Below are 18917 nucleotides of genomic sequence, written 5' to 3' on the forward strand. Positions count from 1 at the left end.
CCACTACTAAAAGATGTTGTCTTGGGTTAGATAAATTGCTGCTCAGAGAAAGAGTTTGGCATGGAAAATCTTTTCTGGAAACAAGGAAAAGGGAAACAGCACTTCAAACAGAAAGGGTATTTGGGCATTGGAACAGGCTGCCCACGGGAGTGGTGGAGTTATCAGCCCTGGAGGTATTTGAAAGATGTGTATATGTGGCACTTAAGGACATTGTTTGGTCATGGACTTGGCAGAGTTATGTTGGCTGGACTTGATGATCTTAATAGTCTTTTCCAACCTAAACGATTCCATGAAAAAAAACCCAAACAGCTCCAAAAAGTGGCTAAACCACAGACTTGCTCTCAAATTCAAACTAAAATCCACTGCATTTACAAATAAAATTGAAAATCAGGCCACCACAGAGAAATAAATTATACAATTTGGATAATGGGTGCTCATATTCCATCTTCAGGTCTGTAGGGTTTAATTTGAAGTTGCATATGATTACAGTTTTCTCTCAGATTTCATGCTATTTCCACATCAAGTATCTTTTTTCTGCATGTCTGACATAAATAAAAAAGTTAAAGGGAAGAAATAAAAAATAATCAAAACATTCCTTAAAATATCTAAGACAGCTTACTTTTCTTTAAGAATATTTTTGACATGCAGAAAATAAAAGTAACATAGAGCACATACCAAGCATACAATGAGATAGTTTTTTAATTATTTTCAATTTAAAAAAGTGTCTGCTTTTTGGTCTCCAGAAAACTTGACAATTTTCAAACAGAACTAATTTTGCAAATTGTACTTCTGGAATTAGCATATTGTGTTTTACAACAATATAGTTTTGATGTATAGAAGCTGTTCTTTTCTGTGCTACACTAAACACTGACCGCTATTGAAATTATGCCTAAATTAAAATGGAAAAGAATGTTTTGACAGAACTTTATGACAAATCTAAATTAATTACCTGTAGCTGTAAGTACAAGTTGTGTCAATGTAGTTATTTCTAAGAAATATTACAATTAGCAATAAAAAATAGGATTAATCGAAAATGCTTACCATGTTGATGGACAGTTGGAAGGAAGAAATCCACGTTCCCATCACCACTACCACTGCCATCATTTCTATAGAGCTCAGCAACTTTAAGGTGACAGACATACAGATATATACATATATATACATATATATACATTCATAAATAAAGAGAAAGCAGAAAGTAATTTAAACATTCCTGGACAACACAAAAAGAGAGGAAAATATTCTAGGAAGACATCAATTTCGGATATGAAAGCATACAGTATTCTTGATAAAAGCCAGAAAAATTATTGGATATGTCACCTCATTTAATTTGTAACATTGGATATAGCAATATTAGGTCAGAAGGAAAGAAAGCACATACACCTCTGTTTTCTCTTTCCTTTCTTTCTCTGTGTCCCCTTTTCATATTTCCCTTTTCCCACTCCTAAATGAGCTCTGTCATGCAATTGTGTTGGAAAGGCCCAAAGGGGAGTTTGTGTTAAGAAGGTATCTACCTAGTGAAAAACTGAAGTTAGCTGTAGCTTTTCTGATGAAAGAGGAAAAAAAAAAAAAAAAGTTTTATTAACAAAACAACTATTCAACCAAAAAGTCCCCATACATGACAGGTCTCAAGATCAAAAGAATTACTATTTTGCACCGAAGTGCCATGTTGAACCATAGACATTCAAGGTAGTATGATTAAAACTTTCCAGAAGGCATCACACTTTTATTTCTGGATTGCTGAAAAAAAAAAACCCATCAGTTAAAAAGTTGCTTTATGGCTGCCAAAGTTTCTAATTACCTTTTTTGTCCAACCAGCTTTACAATCTCCCTTAAAATTTTTCTCCAACAGAAACAAATTCTGTAAGGACTGAGTGGCTTTCTGTGGCAGGAGCACTGATGGTTGCCATCACATCTCACACCAGGATTTCCACTGAGTACAAGAAAAAATCATTTTTCTTGTTCTTCCACAGAGCTAGGAACAGCCTCTGCAGCTCAGCTAAACTTCCTATTAGGCCTTTCAACACCCACAGCATCCTACCATTATAATCCAGTTGAATAAATTATGAGCCACTGTACCCAATTCCTCTGTCACTGAGTGGCAGATAAAAACCCCATTTTGGCTATTTAGCCTTTAATATTTTATAAATATTGTCAAATTTTTAGTAAACTGAAATTAATGTATTTTTTACATTATTTTAATTCTCATTACCAATCATGAAACTATGTAATGTAAAAGAAGCAATTGCCTTTAAATGACCGTGCATAGTAATAGTGTGCTATCTTTAGTACCTGGTGGTTTTCAGGAATGATTAACAAAATATCTCAACAGTTTTTTTCTTAAGAAAAATTACAGCTATTGAGGTGATATGGAGATATTTGCTTGTCTTTAGAAATAATATGGAAATAGGAAATCTAAGAGAAGTAAGATTTTAGTAGATGAGTAGAGGTCATGAAAATACAACCAATGGATTGATGCATGTGCCTTACCTCCGCCCTCCGGGTTCAATAGTTCCACTTTAAAAGTTTTTTCTAATTCAGGAATAGAATTATCAGTGATGTTAACAGTGATGTACTTGTATCTTTCTCCTGGCTGAAATTCCAGCGTGCCAGCCACAGCCTGAAATATGAAAGCTATTCGTATTTTTGTTCCAGTCTAATGTTTTCATCCATATGAAAAAAGAAATAGAACCTTGATTTTGTTTGCCTTTGTCAAAATATCTACTTATTTTCAATTAAGCTTTTTAAAAATCTGCTGAGTCTCTTGCTATGAGAAAAAGACATCTAAATTCACAGAATTAGGAGATCTGCATTAATCTACATTTTTCTGCACAAATGTTAGACAAGCAAACAGGTATGTACAGGTCATTTTGTTGAACATGTACAAATCATAGTACGAACAAACATAATCTTAACCTGTACATGCACCTGAATGATCACACAGAATTTAACATACTCAGCAACAGCAAATATCCCTTCCTACTGCACTGACAGTCCTCTTTAGAAATAAGAAAATCAAAACCAGAGGCTTTTCCTAGGAAATATAGCTTGCTGCACAGAAAGGAGGCAAAGGTCACATAATGATATATATTTTTAAAGAAAGTATTACACTTTCATTTATCATGTCACTATATAAAACAAAGTGTCTCTGTCAAAAGAATCATGGCTGGGCTAAAATACTCAAACTGAAGCCTATCTCCAAAACCAAAAACTAGTTAAATTTGAACATAATTACACAACTTGGCAATAGCCATACCTGATAATCTTCAGGACTGAAAGCTGTATGAGGCACTGTTCTGTATTCCACCAGAACTGTTCCAAGAAGGCCTTGTGCACGAACTACCAGTAATCTAATGTGTCCAACTTCTTCTTTAATAGTGATATGGGGCACAGCAGAGGCTGGCAAAATCATTTCATCACCTGGCTGAGGAGGTGGCCCCACTGAGAACTGTAGCAGACCTGGCAGACAAGAAGTACCATTTACATGTCTTCTTGCACCAGTGCTAATTCAAATTAGGATTATGAATGGAAAGCAAATTATTTCTAATATTTATATTTAACATTTCTGAAATTAAAACACAATTACTGTATATGTTCTTAGGACTCAATCATATTATTTCCAGGGATGTGTTTTGCACCTTCCCCTCTCTGATATCCGTATCAGTCTTGATAAAGCCACAGCACAATAAGAAATTCAGCTCTTCCCGAAAGAGCCTCAGTATGTCGTAGTATTGGGTACTTATTGGCATAATAAACATTCAGAAATGTCCCTCTTCATCAGGAATTCTCACGTGAGTAAAACTTGCACAGGATCAACTACATGCAACCATTATTTGCTCTCACAGGGAATCATCACCGGTTTGATCTGGGCAGCTTTGATGGTTTTTTTTTTTTTTTGTAATATTCTCAGTTTTCACTTTTGTATAAAAATCCTGAACTACTGTGAAATTAGAGAAAGTGGAATACTTCGCATTGTTTTCTCAAATATCAAGGCTAAGCAAAGTTTTTATCTGTTGAGCTAGAACTACACGGCTATCTGCAGCAACACTGAATCATCTCCATCACTGTTACCGTAAGGGTGGTCACTGGCTTTGATGCTGATATCAGTAGTTTCCTTTTCTGGATCTATACTTGCTCCACTGGTAGGAGTTGACCCTAGTTTTCCATCTCCAGACACTGCAGAGACTAATGTCACACGGAAATACTCATTTAGTTCCGGAATGTCATCATCAATAACATGCAAGTTTAAGACCTAGAGAAGGACCAAATATGGAAAAATCAAACCATGCAACACACATCACTTTTGAGTTCCATGACCCTGTTTAACTCATCAGATTCTTTGATTATTCAGTCAGCTGTATCTGCTGTGTTGTTCTGAAAGTAATGTAGACCACAATTTTTCTTTCCACGTAATGTAAGCTAACTTCTAGGATACTATTTTGTGTTTAGAATATGCATTTCAAAAACAACTTTGCCAAGCTACCAAAGATGGAAGGCATACCTTCTTATGTGCCTCAAATTACACAAACACAACCAAGCAAGCAATAATTTATTATCCACCTTAACATAAGTGTAGTTTAAATTGTGTATATTGAAAATTTAATATCTGATGGATTTCAAAATCATGAGGAAATTATGCTTCTGTAGAGACATTAGAGTGATTAATCGAATTAGAAAGCAAGTAAAGCAAGCTTTTTATGCCACCTTGAGACAGCAGATCATACTATTAAATAACAAAACCTGCTTTGCACAGGCTAACATAGTGACCTTAGACAATTCCAGCTTTCTATATACTGTGATATAAGTAGACAAACGTACAGAAGAAAAAGGTTAAGTAGCTGACTACACTTAGAGGTGTGAGAAGAATGAGTAGCTTACAAACATCAGTGGAAAATCTCTTAGGGTATCTCATCTGATGAGAAACTGTTCCTGGTTTGTTTCTTAGCACCATGCCCATAAAGTCCTCCACAGGGAAACAATAAATTGGACCACACAGCAGCAGAGCAAGAGGGTATAGCAGCCCCATTCTGACAGTAGACAAAATAAGGCAGGCCTCATCCATGTCAGACTAGAAAACCTCTCTGCTTTATATGACAGTATGCAGTGAAGTAATATGATTCATTGGAGAATTAAACCTGAATGAACAGTGACATGAACAAACTCTTTTCAGACATCACAAACTTTTCCCAAGCTCTAATCACTTGCATTGTTCAACTGGGACAAGATCTACAGTTCTAGTAGAGCCACTGGGATCCTTTCTAAAGGTGTCAGCCTGCATACTGGCTTTAGCAGAGTTATAAAAGTGAAACCAAGGCCAAACAAACATCAACAGAAAACACACATTCACTTTCTACAGTATTGTGGTCACACATCTCTTATCCAAACAAATGTGAAATTCCTGTCCTGTGAGTCAGAATTGAATTCATAGAAACAGACTAAGCAAAAGGTAAAAAACACTGCCAACAGTGGCTGCAAGACACTTGATTACAGCAGTGAACTTTGCTGCTATTGATTTGGAGATTAATTTAATTGATGTAGAGATAAATCCAAGTTTCAAAACTCAGATCAAAACCTGATAACTGTTCAGTTTCAAAAGTAGCTGGATCCATTATTTCAGCTCAGGACTATCTGCACTTTAAGTACACAAATAGATATACACAAATCCAACACATACATATTTGTAAAAGTGTTTTATATATTATGCACATTTAAACACGTGTACACATGGTGACCCCTAAACTGAGATGCACACAGATACACACAGATCTATAAGCATCTAGCGTATCACTTGTTAGTTGTCATGGACAAAAAACCCTGCAAAGCATAAAAAAAGCTATGTGAAGAAAACACTCTCTGGTATCAAAAGCCGTCAAGCATCCTTAGAAGGTGTTTTCCAGCAGGTTTGCAAAGGACAAGATGAATAGTTAATAGGAAGGTAGGGTTTACCTCTGATCTCTGCCAAGGATGGAATGTGATAGTGCCACTGCTGTTAGAAAAATCGGTAACAGGGTAACTAATGCCAGTGGAATCAACCTGTGAGATAATGTAATTTATATACACATAGTCTAGGGCTCCCCTTGTACGCTCCACAACACAGGATATAGTGGAACCCTCATCGGCAGTCTGGAAGAAAGCAAGAAATTGAAATGTTTGTTACTGTCAATGTAAATCAAAGTAATAGATACGAAACATGGAATACCATAGTCCCCAAATGTTCACATAAAAAATTGCTGTCATGTTGGTGTCAGGTGTATACCCTGTAGTTTGCTTCAGACACAACCGTTTTCCCCAAACTACATGTCAAAGACAGAATCAGTATGCTTGAAATGTACATGAGAAAAGCAACTGGAATTATAATTTTATAATAATGTCAATTATTTTTAGTTTTACTTGCAACAATTTCAAGAAATATTTGGATTCTCCCTTTCCCCAACTAGAAACACTATGGGAAAAAAAAGACAGACATTAAGATTATACTATAATACATCATTCAGAAAAAACTTTGAAAAATTTTCTGTGCTACAGTAGGAAGTTCACAAAGAACTCCAGTGTCCACAACTTCATGTATTCAAACAGGTATCAATACTGACCATATGTTTTAGACAATCATGATCATAAAATTAAACTAGAAAATAATTTTATTTGGAAAGTGCCAGCCAGGCTAAAGCCATCTTAAGCCCCAGATACATTTCAGACCTTCTGTATAACACAGTGCAGATGCTGCACATGCCTTCAGCTGCCTAGCAGACAGATACACACATAAAGCGATTAAACTATGAAATACACCAGCACTGTGTATCCGCATCATCACTGAGAGCTCTGATACTTCCCTGGTGAAATGGAAGTCAGATAAGTGCAAAACAATTAACATGCCATATAAATTTTTAATTTTGCTTCACAGTCAATTGATGGTCTGTGACATCACAGTATTACCAGTGGCATTTGAACTGAAGGAATCTATTATCACAGCATATGGCAGGCACGTAGAAAGCAAACTGAACAAAATTGAAAGCCAGTATCACTCAGGCAAGATGGTTACTTTCAAACACATCATAAGCACTTCGGTTAGAAAGAATGTACTTAAAAGGTCAGGATATTTCCCAAATTGGAAAGTATTCTGAAATTTGTTTTCCAGAATAATCCAACAGTTATCGTCTTTCACCTTTCACCTTTTCACCTTAACTGATTAAAGAAGTAAAAATTAATTACACTTATTGCAATTCTTCCCGAAATAGTAAGAAGTTTAGAGATTGCATATATGGTGGTTATCACCAAAGAAAAAAATAATGTTTAAAAAGGGTAAGTAATTGACAGCCAGTATCAACCGAATTCACACCAAACATATGCAATTTATACCTTGCAACTTACAATAGCAAATGATGTGGAAAAATAGATCACACCTTGTCATTGCATGACCTGTGGTAAAGTTCTTTCAAACACAACATGTAACACAGAAATATGAAATAAAAATATTTGTAATAATCCATTCTCTAAAAAAGAAAATCTTATATTTTATTTGGTCGCCCAGTCTCAGATGTGACAGAAGAAAAAAATATTCTTCTAGAAAAACTTATGCCTTCAGTTTACCCTATAAGATCAATTTTCTTAAACAAATAATTTGGGGGAATTTTAAAAATTATCTTGTAAATGCCAGTGAGACAGAGGCTGTAGTAACAGAACTGAGACATTTCTATATTCTGGAAAAACCTTGCTTAACTACAAAAAACTAACAATGTGAAATCAGGGGCCCATGCAGGTCAATTGGTCTTGCCATTGATTTTTAGTTCAAAATTTCACCTATAATCTTCTTTATTAACACCTTACCTCAGGAATACATGCTCCAGTGAAGCCAAATAAACCATTAGCATTATCACTCTTCTGTATTCTTAATCTTGCTGTAGCATTTTCTTGTGAAATTCGGGCTCCACCACGCACAGAAATGAGCTTTAGGATGAATAACTCTTCTCCTTCTTCCTCTTTGTCATCCTTTGCAGACACAATGAATGATTTGTTGGTCTCTCCTTGCCGATACTCCAAATACCCAGAGATAGGGTGCACATCACTCTTCGCAGGAGTTGCATGGAGTTCATAAATCTCTGCTCGTGTCAATTTACGTTCATAGAGCCTTACATCCTGCATTAGCCCTGTGTACCTACTGCTGCCGTTGATTCCTGCTCCAATTCTCACTGTTCCTGGACCTGAGAAGGAAGTTACAATTTTCCTCATATTATTGGATTTCTGCAAAGTAATAAATCTGTGGCTGAATAGCTGCAATTGTTAAAAATCAGTGGTAAACTGTTTATTATCCCTGGATGAGGAGTCCTATTAATCTTGAAATGCAAAAGCAGGGGGCTCACTGAGCCGCATTTCAGTGTTACAGGTTAATTATCACAGGTCAAACAATTCCATCCTACACTGTTCAAGTTTTTTAACCTACTAGTTCTACCTGCACATTGTCACCATCCCTTAACTTAGTGGGGCTTGGAAACTTCTCTTTCCACTGGAGATTCGCAGAGCACAACTGCAACCCCTCTCAGATTTTGTTTTGCTAAACAGATCCTATTTTGTCTCTCTCTGCTAGGACAGTGGATCTATTCTGATGATACTTATTACCACTTTATTAGCCCTTCCAGACATGCTTTTCCTCTAGTGCACTGGGAATATGGACCTTAGAAATGTACGCCAATTCCAAAACATTCTTACAACAGTATTAATATTTCTCTGTCTCCAAACAACTATCCTACTCAGCAAATCATATGATCACAGCTGTTTTTTCCACGTGTATACTAAGCTGATAGCTTGTTCCTACTGTTCTAAAACACATAGATAAATATTCTTTCCAGAATCCGAGAGAAAAAAGTCTATTTTCAGCTACAGTGCCATAAATCTCATGGAAATCATTAATTTCAAAACATACATAACTGTATGTATACATGATAAGCATACATATATAAATATAAATTATTAGTTTTTAAATTATTGCAATCCAAGCTTTGCTACCATTTTGATTTTTTTAACTTTCTTAGATCTAATTTCCATATGCTTTTTGAAAATAATCAGAATTTTCTATCCACTCAATTAACTAATCAGATATAATAATTTAAGTATCTTGTATACACCTGTAGAGGAGCTAGGCTCTTCTATACATGGCAGAAATTTCTATATTGAAAAAATAATGCAGGCTGTTGGCTCACCATCAGCTATAGCTTCTCCTTTAAGACTCTTCATTCCTCCCACAATAGGAATTCCATCCATGTAAAATTCAATTATACTTTCATCCAGAGTAATCAGAAGGTGAAGCCAAGTATTTTCATCCAGATATTTCAGGACTGCTGCTCTAGCCGTGTATGTCATATTGGATCCTAATGCTGTATAATGAAGCGCTACAGAAACATGAGAATCATTTGTCTGGATTTTCACACCATAATATAAGGTCCCATTATCATTATCCTTTTCAACTACGTAACCGTCAGTACTGAAGTTAGGAATTAACCAAGCTGAAAATGTAAAATTGGTTACTGCAGTATTTCCATTGTACAGATATTCTGGACCAATAATCCCAAATGCATCCTCTTTTCCACTGAAATACAAAGCATCTGTTCCACTGTGGTGACGCCTCATGTGGGGCTGAGATTGTACTGAACTTGGAAAAGATCCCAGCAACAAGAGGTCTACCATTGATGGCAGTCCAGCTTGGAACGTGCTAGACAGTATTTCCCAACCTAAACGGACAACACCAAAGGTGCCTTGCTGTCTCCAGATGGTGAAGTCTGTAATATAGGAAAGATCATCTTCAGAAAGAACATCTTCCACTATCTCTGTGTCCTGGCTCTCTGGATCTATAACAAAGACTCCAAAAGGGTCATCATTGAACGGAATCATCACGGTTACAGCAAGGCTTGCTTCAGCTAACTGACCTCCAGGACCAGGAGATCCACCTGTATAATGGAAGTTGAAAGAGCAAAGGTTAATGGTCTGAACACAGTCTGAAAAAAGTTGCTACGTACTTTAAGTTTTTTAATAAAATGCATTTCTAAAAAGACTTAAATCTTGTTTAAAGAGCCTCTGAAATCATAGAAAATGCTCTCATTTAACAATAATATAATTTAACTGTATCATTTTAAAAAGACTATATGACAATTTTTGTAGAAAATAAAGCAGACTGTAATTTTTAACAGCAAAACATACATTTGCCTTTCAGCTGAAAAAAGATTACCTCTAACTTTTCCATATTAGTCAATCAGACAGGTTACCTTTGGTTCATTTGACAAACATGGGGCCAAATTCAGTTCTCATATTACACAAATATGGAATGGCAAAATTTGGACCATTGCCTCTGAAACAGAAGCAGACACCTTATAAAACCAGGTTGTGTAGTAAAACTGCTGCCACGTCCTTCCATCCTGCCAAGTCATCTCTTTTTTCACAGTAAGAATTCATGATACGAAATCATAATGTGAACATAAGAGCCTCTATGCTCAACATGTGCAGTGATCTACTGATCATAGCTATGAAATCTTCTGTACACACATACGGATTTCACTTACAGGAAAGGTCAACACATACTTTCAGTTTTGTCTGGGCACAGAAGACCATAAATAGTACTGAGGTGAAATAAGTCCAGCAGATTTGGAACCCTGCTCAGTAGCAGACCTGTAGTAGTTGTAGTTTTAAGTCATATGAAGTGGTAACTATAAGTGTTTTAACTCCTTTAGAAAAAGCAAACAGACCAACCAAATTCCATCATGGTAAACGTGCATAACCTCTAATAGCTTTACTTTGTCTTCAACTACATGAAGATCTACATCTCTGAAATCATAAGCAGGCATCCTTTTTTAAGGCCAGATCACCAAAATGTGTGTAACAGTAATTCAGGAACTGAATGACTGCATTCATATATCTAAGTTAAGATTAAATGCAAAATAAACCCTAAAACCTTAACAGAAAAGTACAGGATATCAAGACATGATTCAAGGCAAAGCTTTTTTCAGGGTTGGTTTCTTTTTGATTGATTAAACATAATTCTTTCCTACCACATATTAAAGGAATGGTAATAATGGAAGACAATACCTGAAGCATTCACCAACTTTAGAACATAAAATTCATTGAACTCAGGAATCCCATCTGAAATAGCATGGAGCATTATTGGCTTTGATCCTTCACCATCTATGAAGCACAGAGTCCCATATGTTTCATAGAACTCTTCTCCTGGCCTCAGTGCAGAGTCATTATCAAACAGCTGCCAGGTCAATGAGACATTGCCAAAGCGTCCTCTGTGTCTCAGAACCCTGTTCAGTGACACAGAAAGAGTGACCATCCTGGCAGGCATGCATCAGCTTTCTTTAACAAGGGAAAACACAATTACACTAATATCCCTCACTGTGAAAAATAATATACAACATTCTGGGTTACCATAAACAATAAACACAGGCATGAACAATAAACAACCATCTTTGAAGGTCCATAATTTCACAGTAGAATTCTACTTCCAGGTAGACCACAGGCACTTTAGAAAAAAGGTAACCAATGCAGGTCCATGCAAAGTAGCACTGTTAAGCTAACCATATGTTCGTCTGCTTTTATTACGTAAATAATAAATTCCAATGTGTAACAGTTCAGCAAGCTAACATTAAAAACTGATATACCTGGCCAACCTTGGACAAGAAGGAGGATCATCTACATTTAACCACAAACATTTCTCCCTTTAACCATCAAACGTCCTTAAACTCTTTCTTATATTGGTATAAAATTCAGATGATATCCTATGTCCTTCAGAAATCTGTGGTTATTCCACACTAAGAACATAGTAAATAAAAACAATTTTTTTTTCATAGCTCCCTGATAAGTTAATTTCACCAGTTTCCAAAAGGCAGCATAAATAAAAACTGAGTGCCTTTAACAGTGTGCTGTACATAGACAAAGTGTGCTCCTGTTTGCATAACAAAATAAAATCTTGTACAAAGAGGCTGAATGCAAAAAGACTCTTTTTTCCCTATCTGTTCACATTGATTGTGATTTTATATTATGTCTAGAGCTTCTTAATGAAAACTCAGTATTTTTACCAAATTGTAATCCCATCCCAACTTTGTGGAACATAACAAGGTAAGATGCCAAACAAACTCATTTCTTAACCCATCCCAATATATCCCAGTGTCTGGAAGGAAAATATTCTCAGATATCAGACTGGTGAAGAGTATTTCCAGTCTAGAAGAATGCCACATATGGACTTTGAGTACAGACTTCCATCTGTAAATAATAGATAGAAGAAAACCAAACTAACAGAAGGAGTATAGTGATACAGGTTATTTGTAGGGAAAGGCTTCAAAGTAGGATGCAAAAAGAAATTAACAACCACATAGTTATATCTATCTGTATTTTGAAAAGTTTTTTGACTTCTCTGTTAGTCCAGGTTATGTTCTGGTCAATCATCTAGATTCTTCTGTATCTAAAGTCTACTGTGAATATAAGATAACAATAACAAGATAAAAAAGTCTTATTTTTTACATTTTAATATTAATTTCTGTATACATTTAAGTATGCACACTCTACTTGATAATATACAATTGATGTCTTCAGTATGTTTACAAATCCTTTAATCCAAAATTTGGTAATTTTTTTCTTTAATATATTTTTTATCAAAGTAAACCTGTGTGGAATTAGATCAAAGTATTATTCATAAAGTGCCACATGCATCAGCTAAAAGTACAAAAGTATTATCTGAGGTTTACTTACAAAAAATTGTTACTTTTGCCTTCTTCCACTGCCTTCTCTAACGGTTCCAAGGAGAAAATTCCATTAGGATCATCATTTGCTTCAATAATAACCGTAGCCACTCCGGCCTTGAAGATAACAGTATCCCCTAAAAAAAGAAAAATAATAATAAAAAAAAAAGTGATTAATGTTATCAGAACTGAAATTTTTGAAATGGAGGGAACTTGAACACTGAGGGTGTTTCTGTCTCACACTAACTGCTTTTATGCAAACAAAGAAATTAACAGTGGAAAAAAACAATGAGTGAAAACCAATAATTGAGATATTTGGTAACAGGCAAATCAGAATAAAAGTACTTCAGCAGCATCTTGTGGAAAGAGTAAGACAGGAAAAAAATATGTGACATAACCAGAGATCTGAGCAGAAGTGGTTGTATGAGAGGTAGTATTTCATGTTTGATCAATTGGTCAAGTTAAAAAGACTTTTATTCAGAAATCCCAGCTCTCCTTTAGACCTAGAATAGAAATACTGCACTTAAATTAAACACAGGCTAAGGACAATACCTAAGAGTTTATTAAAACCCATATCCTAGCCTATTTGAAAGGAAAAATACAAGATACCTGTGACACATAGTGGAAGGTAGTAGGATTTATGTGTATTAGCACTATACGGACGTTGTAACACCCTCCGTATGTCCACAGATGTATATTATTTTCCACCCCCATCCCACTTTTTATCTTATTTAAGAGCATTACACTAGCTTTTGTTCCAAAGTAAACAATGTGTTCACTGCTTTAATTTCATACACCTGTATATACAGTCCAATACATTCTCTATTCTTAGTTATTCTAGTGAAGCTGTATGATATGTTCCTCCTTTCAAAGGGAACCTGCAGCTACCCATTCTTGTAGGACCAGTGTGACAGGAGGAAGATATCATACGCTCCCAGTAGAGTAGTAAGGGAAAATACCAGTAGATCCTGAAGAAAGTTAGTAAAGTGGAAAGAGATCACTGAAGAGAAAATTTTAAAAAGCAGAAGAACGGCTTTGCCCAATAATTTCCGTAAGGTTCACTTTGGATACCAGAGTGAATTCTAGCTGACCTCAGAAAACAGATAAGCTACTTTATACTCAAATAATTGATAAAAATTCTCCATAATTCTCTTTCTGTCTGCCACCAGTGACTAGGGCAGATGTACTTTGAGATCAGTGGAACATTGTGAGCAACCCATAGATAGGCCACAGGGTGTCTGCGTTCGTGTGACCTGAAGCACTCCCTTAATCTCACTAGCTGTGAACTCTAGATCATCACAGAAATTAGAGCTAAGACACTTCATATGCATGTCTAAATGAAGAAATATAATTTTACATTTCCTCATCCCGAACCGAGTCCCTGGTAGGTATTTTACTTTGTAAACCTACTCTAATGTGAAGATACAGTCTTATGGCTAATTGTAATAGTCTTCCTTTGCTTTACTGAATTACAGCCCCCTCAATTCTCACACGTTGTTTTGATGACATATTCAATTCGGGTTTGGTTTGCACTGCAAAGATATGCAATGCATTCACAGCTGTTTATTACCTTGCAGCTACAGAATAGTACCAACTGAAGGACAGTTTATCATTAAAATTTGCTAGCACACCTCTAGATGACTCTGCCACAACCTTAAGTTTGGGGAGGGCTAGAGGTGGAGGGTCTTTATTAAGCAGGCAGACCCCAGGAAATGTTTTTTATACTTAACTTATTTTTCTTATCAATATTAAACAGCAGTGATCTTTATTCCAGAAGATAACCTATTTCAAAAATAGGAATTTGCTGAATAATTTTCTATGATTTCCTGTTAAATGAAAATTTTTAAAAAGTTAAAAAAAGACATTATTTCTAAGATAATAAACCAGTAAAGATAATAAGATTTCTAAGATAATAAACAAGTAAATTCTTTACTTGTGATACATTGCATAATTTCTATCACACATTTTTCTGTAGATTAAGCCTTTTAAATCAATAAAGTCAAACTGAAAAAAAAAGTACGCTTACATTGCACTAATTCAAAAAATAAAAGAGACCAATTTACAAGGGTTTCCTCTAAAATAAGGCACTTCTGTTTGTTTTTACAAAAATCAGGCAGTTGTGTAGTATACACTGGAACACAACAAAAACTCTAAAATAAGTGCTCTTTTCTTAAGACTGCTGTAGTACTAACATTCTTTAGTCTTATGTTATTGTAGTCAAGTCAAATACCCATCTAATTTGGGGCATTTACATTTGAAAAGAGAGCTTAACTCCAGTTATTTTTCCAGGAAAGGTTTCAGTTGTATCATTTGACTTTTGTTTCCAATTACACAATTCAAGATGAAAATCCAAATACATTGTGTGCAGTAATTGTATAGAAATACTGAAGCAAAGCTTATTAATATCTGGCATTTATATATTGCTTTGTGATAAGACCAAGCTGGTAAAAAAATTGCAAATGGGGGAAAAGAGGAAAGTTACTAAACAGGCATCAAATCATTACTTTTACCTGTAGAATTCAAAAGGAAGATATAAAATGTTTCATCAGTTTCAGGGATATCATCATCATTAATATACACAGATAGGTTCTGCTGTCTTTCTCCAATATCGAACAAAATGACACTCGTCTTTCCACTAGGAACAAAGTCTCCTTCTTCAGCTGTTGCATCTCCATTAACAGTAATATACTGTGCAGCAACAGTGACGTCTGCAGATCCATTCCTTAGCACTGTGAAGTTTGCAACACTTCCTTCTTTAACGCTCACTGTCAGGGGTTCTGAAAACACACAAGCAACAGACCTGAGTTCAAGCCTGAGCTCCTTGCATGTGGCAGCCCATTTTCTTAATCCTGCCAAAGAGGATGCTCCTCCTCCATGAAACAGAAGGCATGTGTGGAAAACGCATGCAAACACTTGTAGGTACAAGAGAATACTATTGTACTCAGCCACCTAGCCAATCCCAGTATCAACAAAGTGAATGATAAAATAAGAGAAGGTTCCGAAGGAAACAAAACAAATTCAAAACAACAAACATAAAAATGCTTTATACTAGTTCCATTGGGATTAGGATTTCTCAATGATCTGGTCTGTCAATAGAATCTCTTTGGGGTAGCATATGTATTCTACACATAAAACCAGTAATATCTAACCTGCAAAATAAATGGGATCGTCATTCCTTGTAATCTGTAAAATTGCACTGGTTATATTTCCAAGCCTGGCTCCACCAGTAGCATTGAATAAGCTGATGACAAATACTTCCATCTCTTCAGGTATCTGAAGGAGAAAGTATCACCAAATTAATTTCTTAGATACAAACCAATGAATTAATTAAAATGCACAGGTAAGGGGGTTAACAAAACAGATTTCTGAGTGTTGTTTTTATTTACTGATCCTCAAGTGTGTCAAATGACAGTTCATACCATAACACAGAAATCATCGCAGTGTAAAATCCTTGTAATAAGTCCCCTTACTTAATAAATCCTTGTAATAGGTTTTTACTGTTGTACAGACGAACTAGAAGTTATCTAGCAGTTTCCGCTTTCTGATATATGTAATTTACTCTCACAGCTTTATTTATTTATTATTAATTATTTGCATTTTTTCTTATATTACTTCAAAAATATCAGCATTAAAATTAGGATTTCTGCTATCAAAATAAGGGGTTTGTTCAAATTAATTATCTTTAAACACATTCAGTTACTCTCTGCTTATAACTTTCTTTATAGGTATGCATGGATTCTCAAAATTTTTTTATGATTTGTTGAAGTAATCTCAGTATTACCTAAGTATTTTGCTTTTCCCTGCAAATACTTATCAGGCTTTTAAAACACAGACATCTCTTCTTTCTCCTTTAATTGTAATGTTCTAGCATTTACTCTTTGCCCATATACTCACACAAGAACACTGTAAAAATGTTTACCTCATCTGGCAGTGAGTAAATGGTGATATTTTTTGAAGACTCCAGATTATCAAAGAAAATAGCCCCTTGCTCTGGATAGATGTCATTGGTACATGCTGGGTCAACAGTCCAAGACACACTAACATTGCCATAGTTCCCTTGGTTTCTTATAACTCTGTAAACTGCTAAAAAATTCAAACGTATACAGTGAGTGCATCTTCAGAAGAACTCAAATGAAAAAGATCAGCAAAGCTGAAACAAAGAGAAAGGAAATAAATAAATCCACTTCTTGCAAAACTAATAGGTAAGAGCACTGTACAAATGGACAAAGATAGAACATCTGAGGAGTCCAAACATGCTCAAATTTGTTGTTATAAGCCTGTAAATATACTTGATAATTGAAAAGAGATAGATAAATTGAAGTCACCCACATGAATCACAAAATCATAGAATCATAGAATAGTTAGGGTTGGAAAGGACCTCAAGATCATCTAGTTCCAACCCCCCTGCCATGGACAGGGACACCTCTCACTAAACCATCCCACACAAGGCTTCATCCAACCTGGCCTTGAACACCGCCAGGGATGGAGCACTCACAACCTCCCTGGGCAATCGATTCCAGTGTCTCACCACCCTAACAGGAAAGAACTTCCTCCTTATATCCAATTTAAACTTCCCCTGTTTAAGTTTTAACCCATTACCCCTTGTCCTGTCACTACAGTCCCTGACAAAGAGTCCCTCCCCAGCATCCCTACAGGCCCTCTTCAGGTACTGGAAGGCTGCTATTAGGTCTCCACGCAGCCTTCTCTTCTCCAGGCTGAAAAGCCCCAACTTCCTCAGCCTGTTGGAGGGGACCTTAAAGCTCATCCAGTTCCAATGTCTGCCTCAGGCAGGAACACCTTCCACTAGACCATGCTGCTCCAAGCCCTATCTTTGTCCAATCTGGCCTCACCACCCTCAAAGGGAAAAACTTCTTTCTAAAATTTCATCTCAGTCTCCCCTCTGTCAGGTTAAAGCCATTCCCCCTTGTCCTGTCCCAATAGGCCCATGTCCAAAGCCCCTCTCCGGGTTTCTTGCAGCCCCTTTAGGCACTGGAAGCTGCTCTAAGGTTTCCCCAGATAGTTTATTTTAAATATGAAGATTTAAGTCTATTCTTCTCTCACATAGCACCCTACACTTTGCACTCTACAAGCAGAGCTACTACCTCCAGGCTGCACTTTGCACACACATCAAGACTCTGTCCTTCCTGACTGGCATATTCTCTAGTCATTTTTTTACTGGATTGATCCCTCTGGCTTCTCAGGCCCACCGCACATCATTATGTAGCACTGTACCATTATGGAAATAATGGTAGCACTGTACCATTATGGAAACTCCTGAGTGAAGAATAGTCAGACATTGTGCTAGAGAGGTGAAATGAGGAACAGAAGCCCTGCAGAGGCAGGCAGCAGATAAAGCAGTAACTCTAATAAAACGAATTACCAGCATGGACGATTTCTCCTTTGCTTTCCTTTATCGTTACAGATAGTTCATCAGGTAGAAACTGAATGACACCATGTGGGTCATCATTCTTCAGAATGGTTATATTGACCCTTGTGGCATTCCCCAACTTGCCTGGCATATCACTGTAGCCACTGAGGACTACAGAATATATCTCATCCAGCTAGAAGACAGAAAACTCAGTCAGAACAAAAAGACATATTCAGTATTCACATCCAAAACAAATGGGCAAACATCCACAGTAACAGGCCTGGCAGAAAGAGATACAAATTTAAACAAAAGGAAATCACACACACTTTCTACATGCACAATTTGCTTGCACATTGCCATCAGAACAAAGAAATAATTACAAATTGATATCTCTGCTAGCACCATTTTCTCAAAAAAGCTATCATTATTGTAGGCAAGGACTTACTTTGTGTACTTAAGTTACAATCACATCAATTCACTACTATGAATATATTTGTAATGCTCCTGAAAGGTGTTTTTTTCCATAAGATTTCTTAATTCGTGGCTTTATAACAGGGAAAGAAAAAATTTTAAAAGCATTGGCAGCAACCTAATTCAAAAAGAATGTATCAGCTTGCTTTGTTAGTCTAATGGGACTTTGTACATTATATATTTCCTGAAAAACACTCACAGATAATGCTTCAAGGGACATTAAAACCAGCATTGCGTCTATGTATCTATATGGCAAATATTAGTCTAGACTGGTGAGCACTGAGTGAAACCAGCAGACAATTACTAGAGAAGAAACAAGAAAGTAAGTGGTTCTCCACACAGTTCAAATGAACAAT

The 18917-nt window shown here is 36.0% G+C and overlaps 1 protein-coding gene across 1 annotated transcript in view; it reads right to left on the minus strand.

The window, feature by feature from the left end:
* The window catches only part of ADGRV1 (adhesion G protein-coupled receptor V1), a 273612-nt gene that overhangs the window by 229557 nt on the left and 25138 nt on the right, over nucleotides 1-18917 (minus strand). Inside the window, exons 13-25 of the mRNA XM_065661610.1 lie at nucleotides 18103-18283; nucleotides 16642-16805; nucleotides 15872-15995; nucleotides 15233-15499; nucleotides 12733-12859; nucleotides 11071-11288; nucleotides 9195-9938; nucleotides 7825-8198; nucleotides 5947-6123; nucleotides 4072-4252; nucleotides 3257-3459; nucleotides 2491-2620; nucleotides 1042-1122 (exon numbers count right to left, since the gene is read on the minus strand). Coding sequence (XP_065517682.1) covers nucleotides 1042-1122; nucleotides 2491-2620; nucleotides 3257-3459; nucleotides 4072-4252; nucleotides 5947-6123; nucleotides 7825-8198; nucleotides 9195-9938; nucleotides 11071-11288; nucleotides 12733-12859; nucleotides 15233-15499; nucleotides 15872-15995; nucleotides 16642-16805; nucleotides 18103-18283 — 2971 coding nt within the window. The remainder of the gene's footprint in view (nucleotides 1-1041; nucleotides 1123-2490; nucleotides 2621-3256; nucleotides 3460-4071; nucleotides 4253-5946; nucleotides 6124-7824; nucleotides 8199-9194; nucleotides 9939-11070; nucleotides 11289-12732; nucleotides 12860-15232; nucleotides 15500-15871; nucleotides 15996-16641; nucleotides 16806-18102; nucleotides 18284-18917) is intronic.

Source organism: Lathamus discolor, chromosome Z (genome assembly GCF_037157495.1).
Source record: "Lathamus discolor isolate bLatDis1 chromosome Z, bLatDis1.hap1, whole genome shotgun sequence".
Classification (NCBI taxonomy): domain Eukaryota; kingdom Metazoa; phylum Chordata; class Aves; order Psittaciformes; family Psittacidae; genus Lathamus; species Lathamus discolor.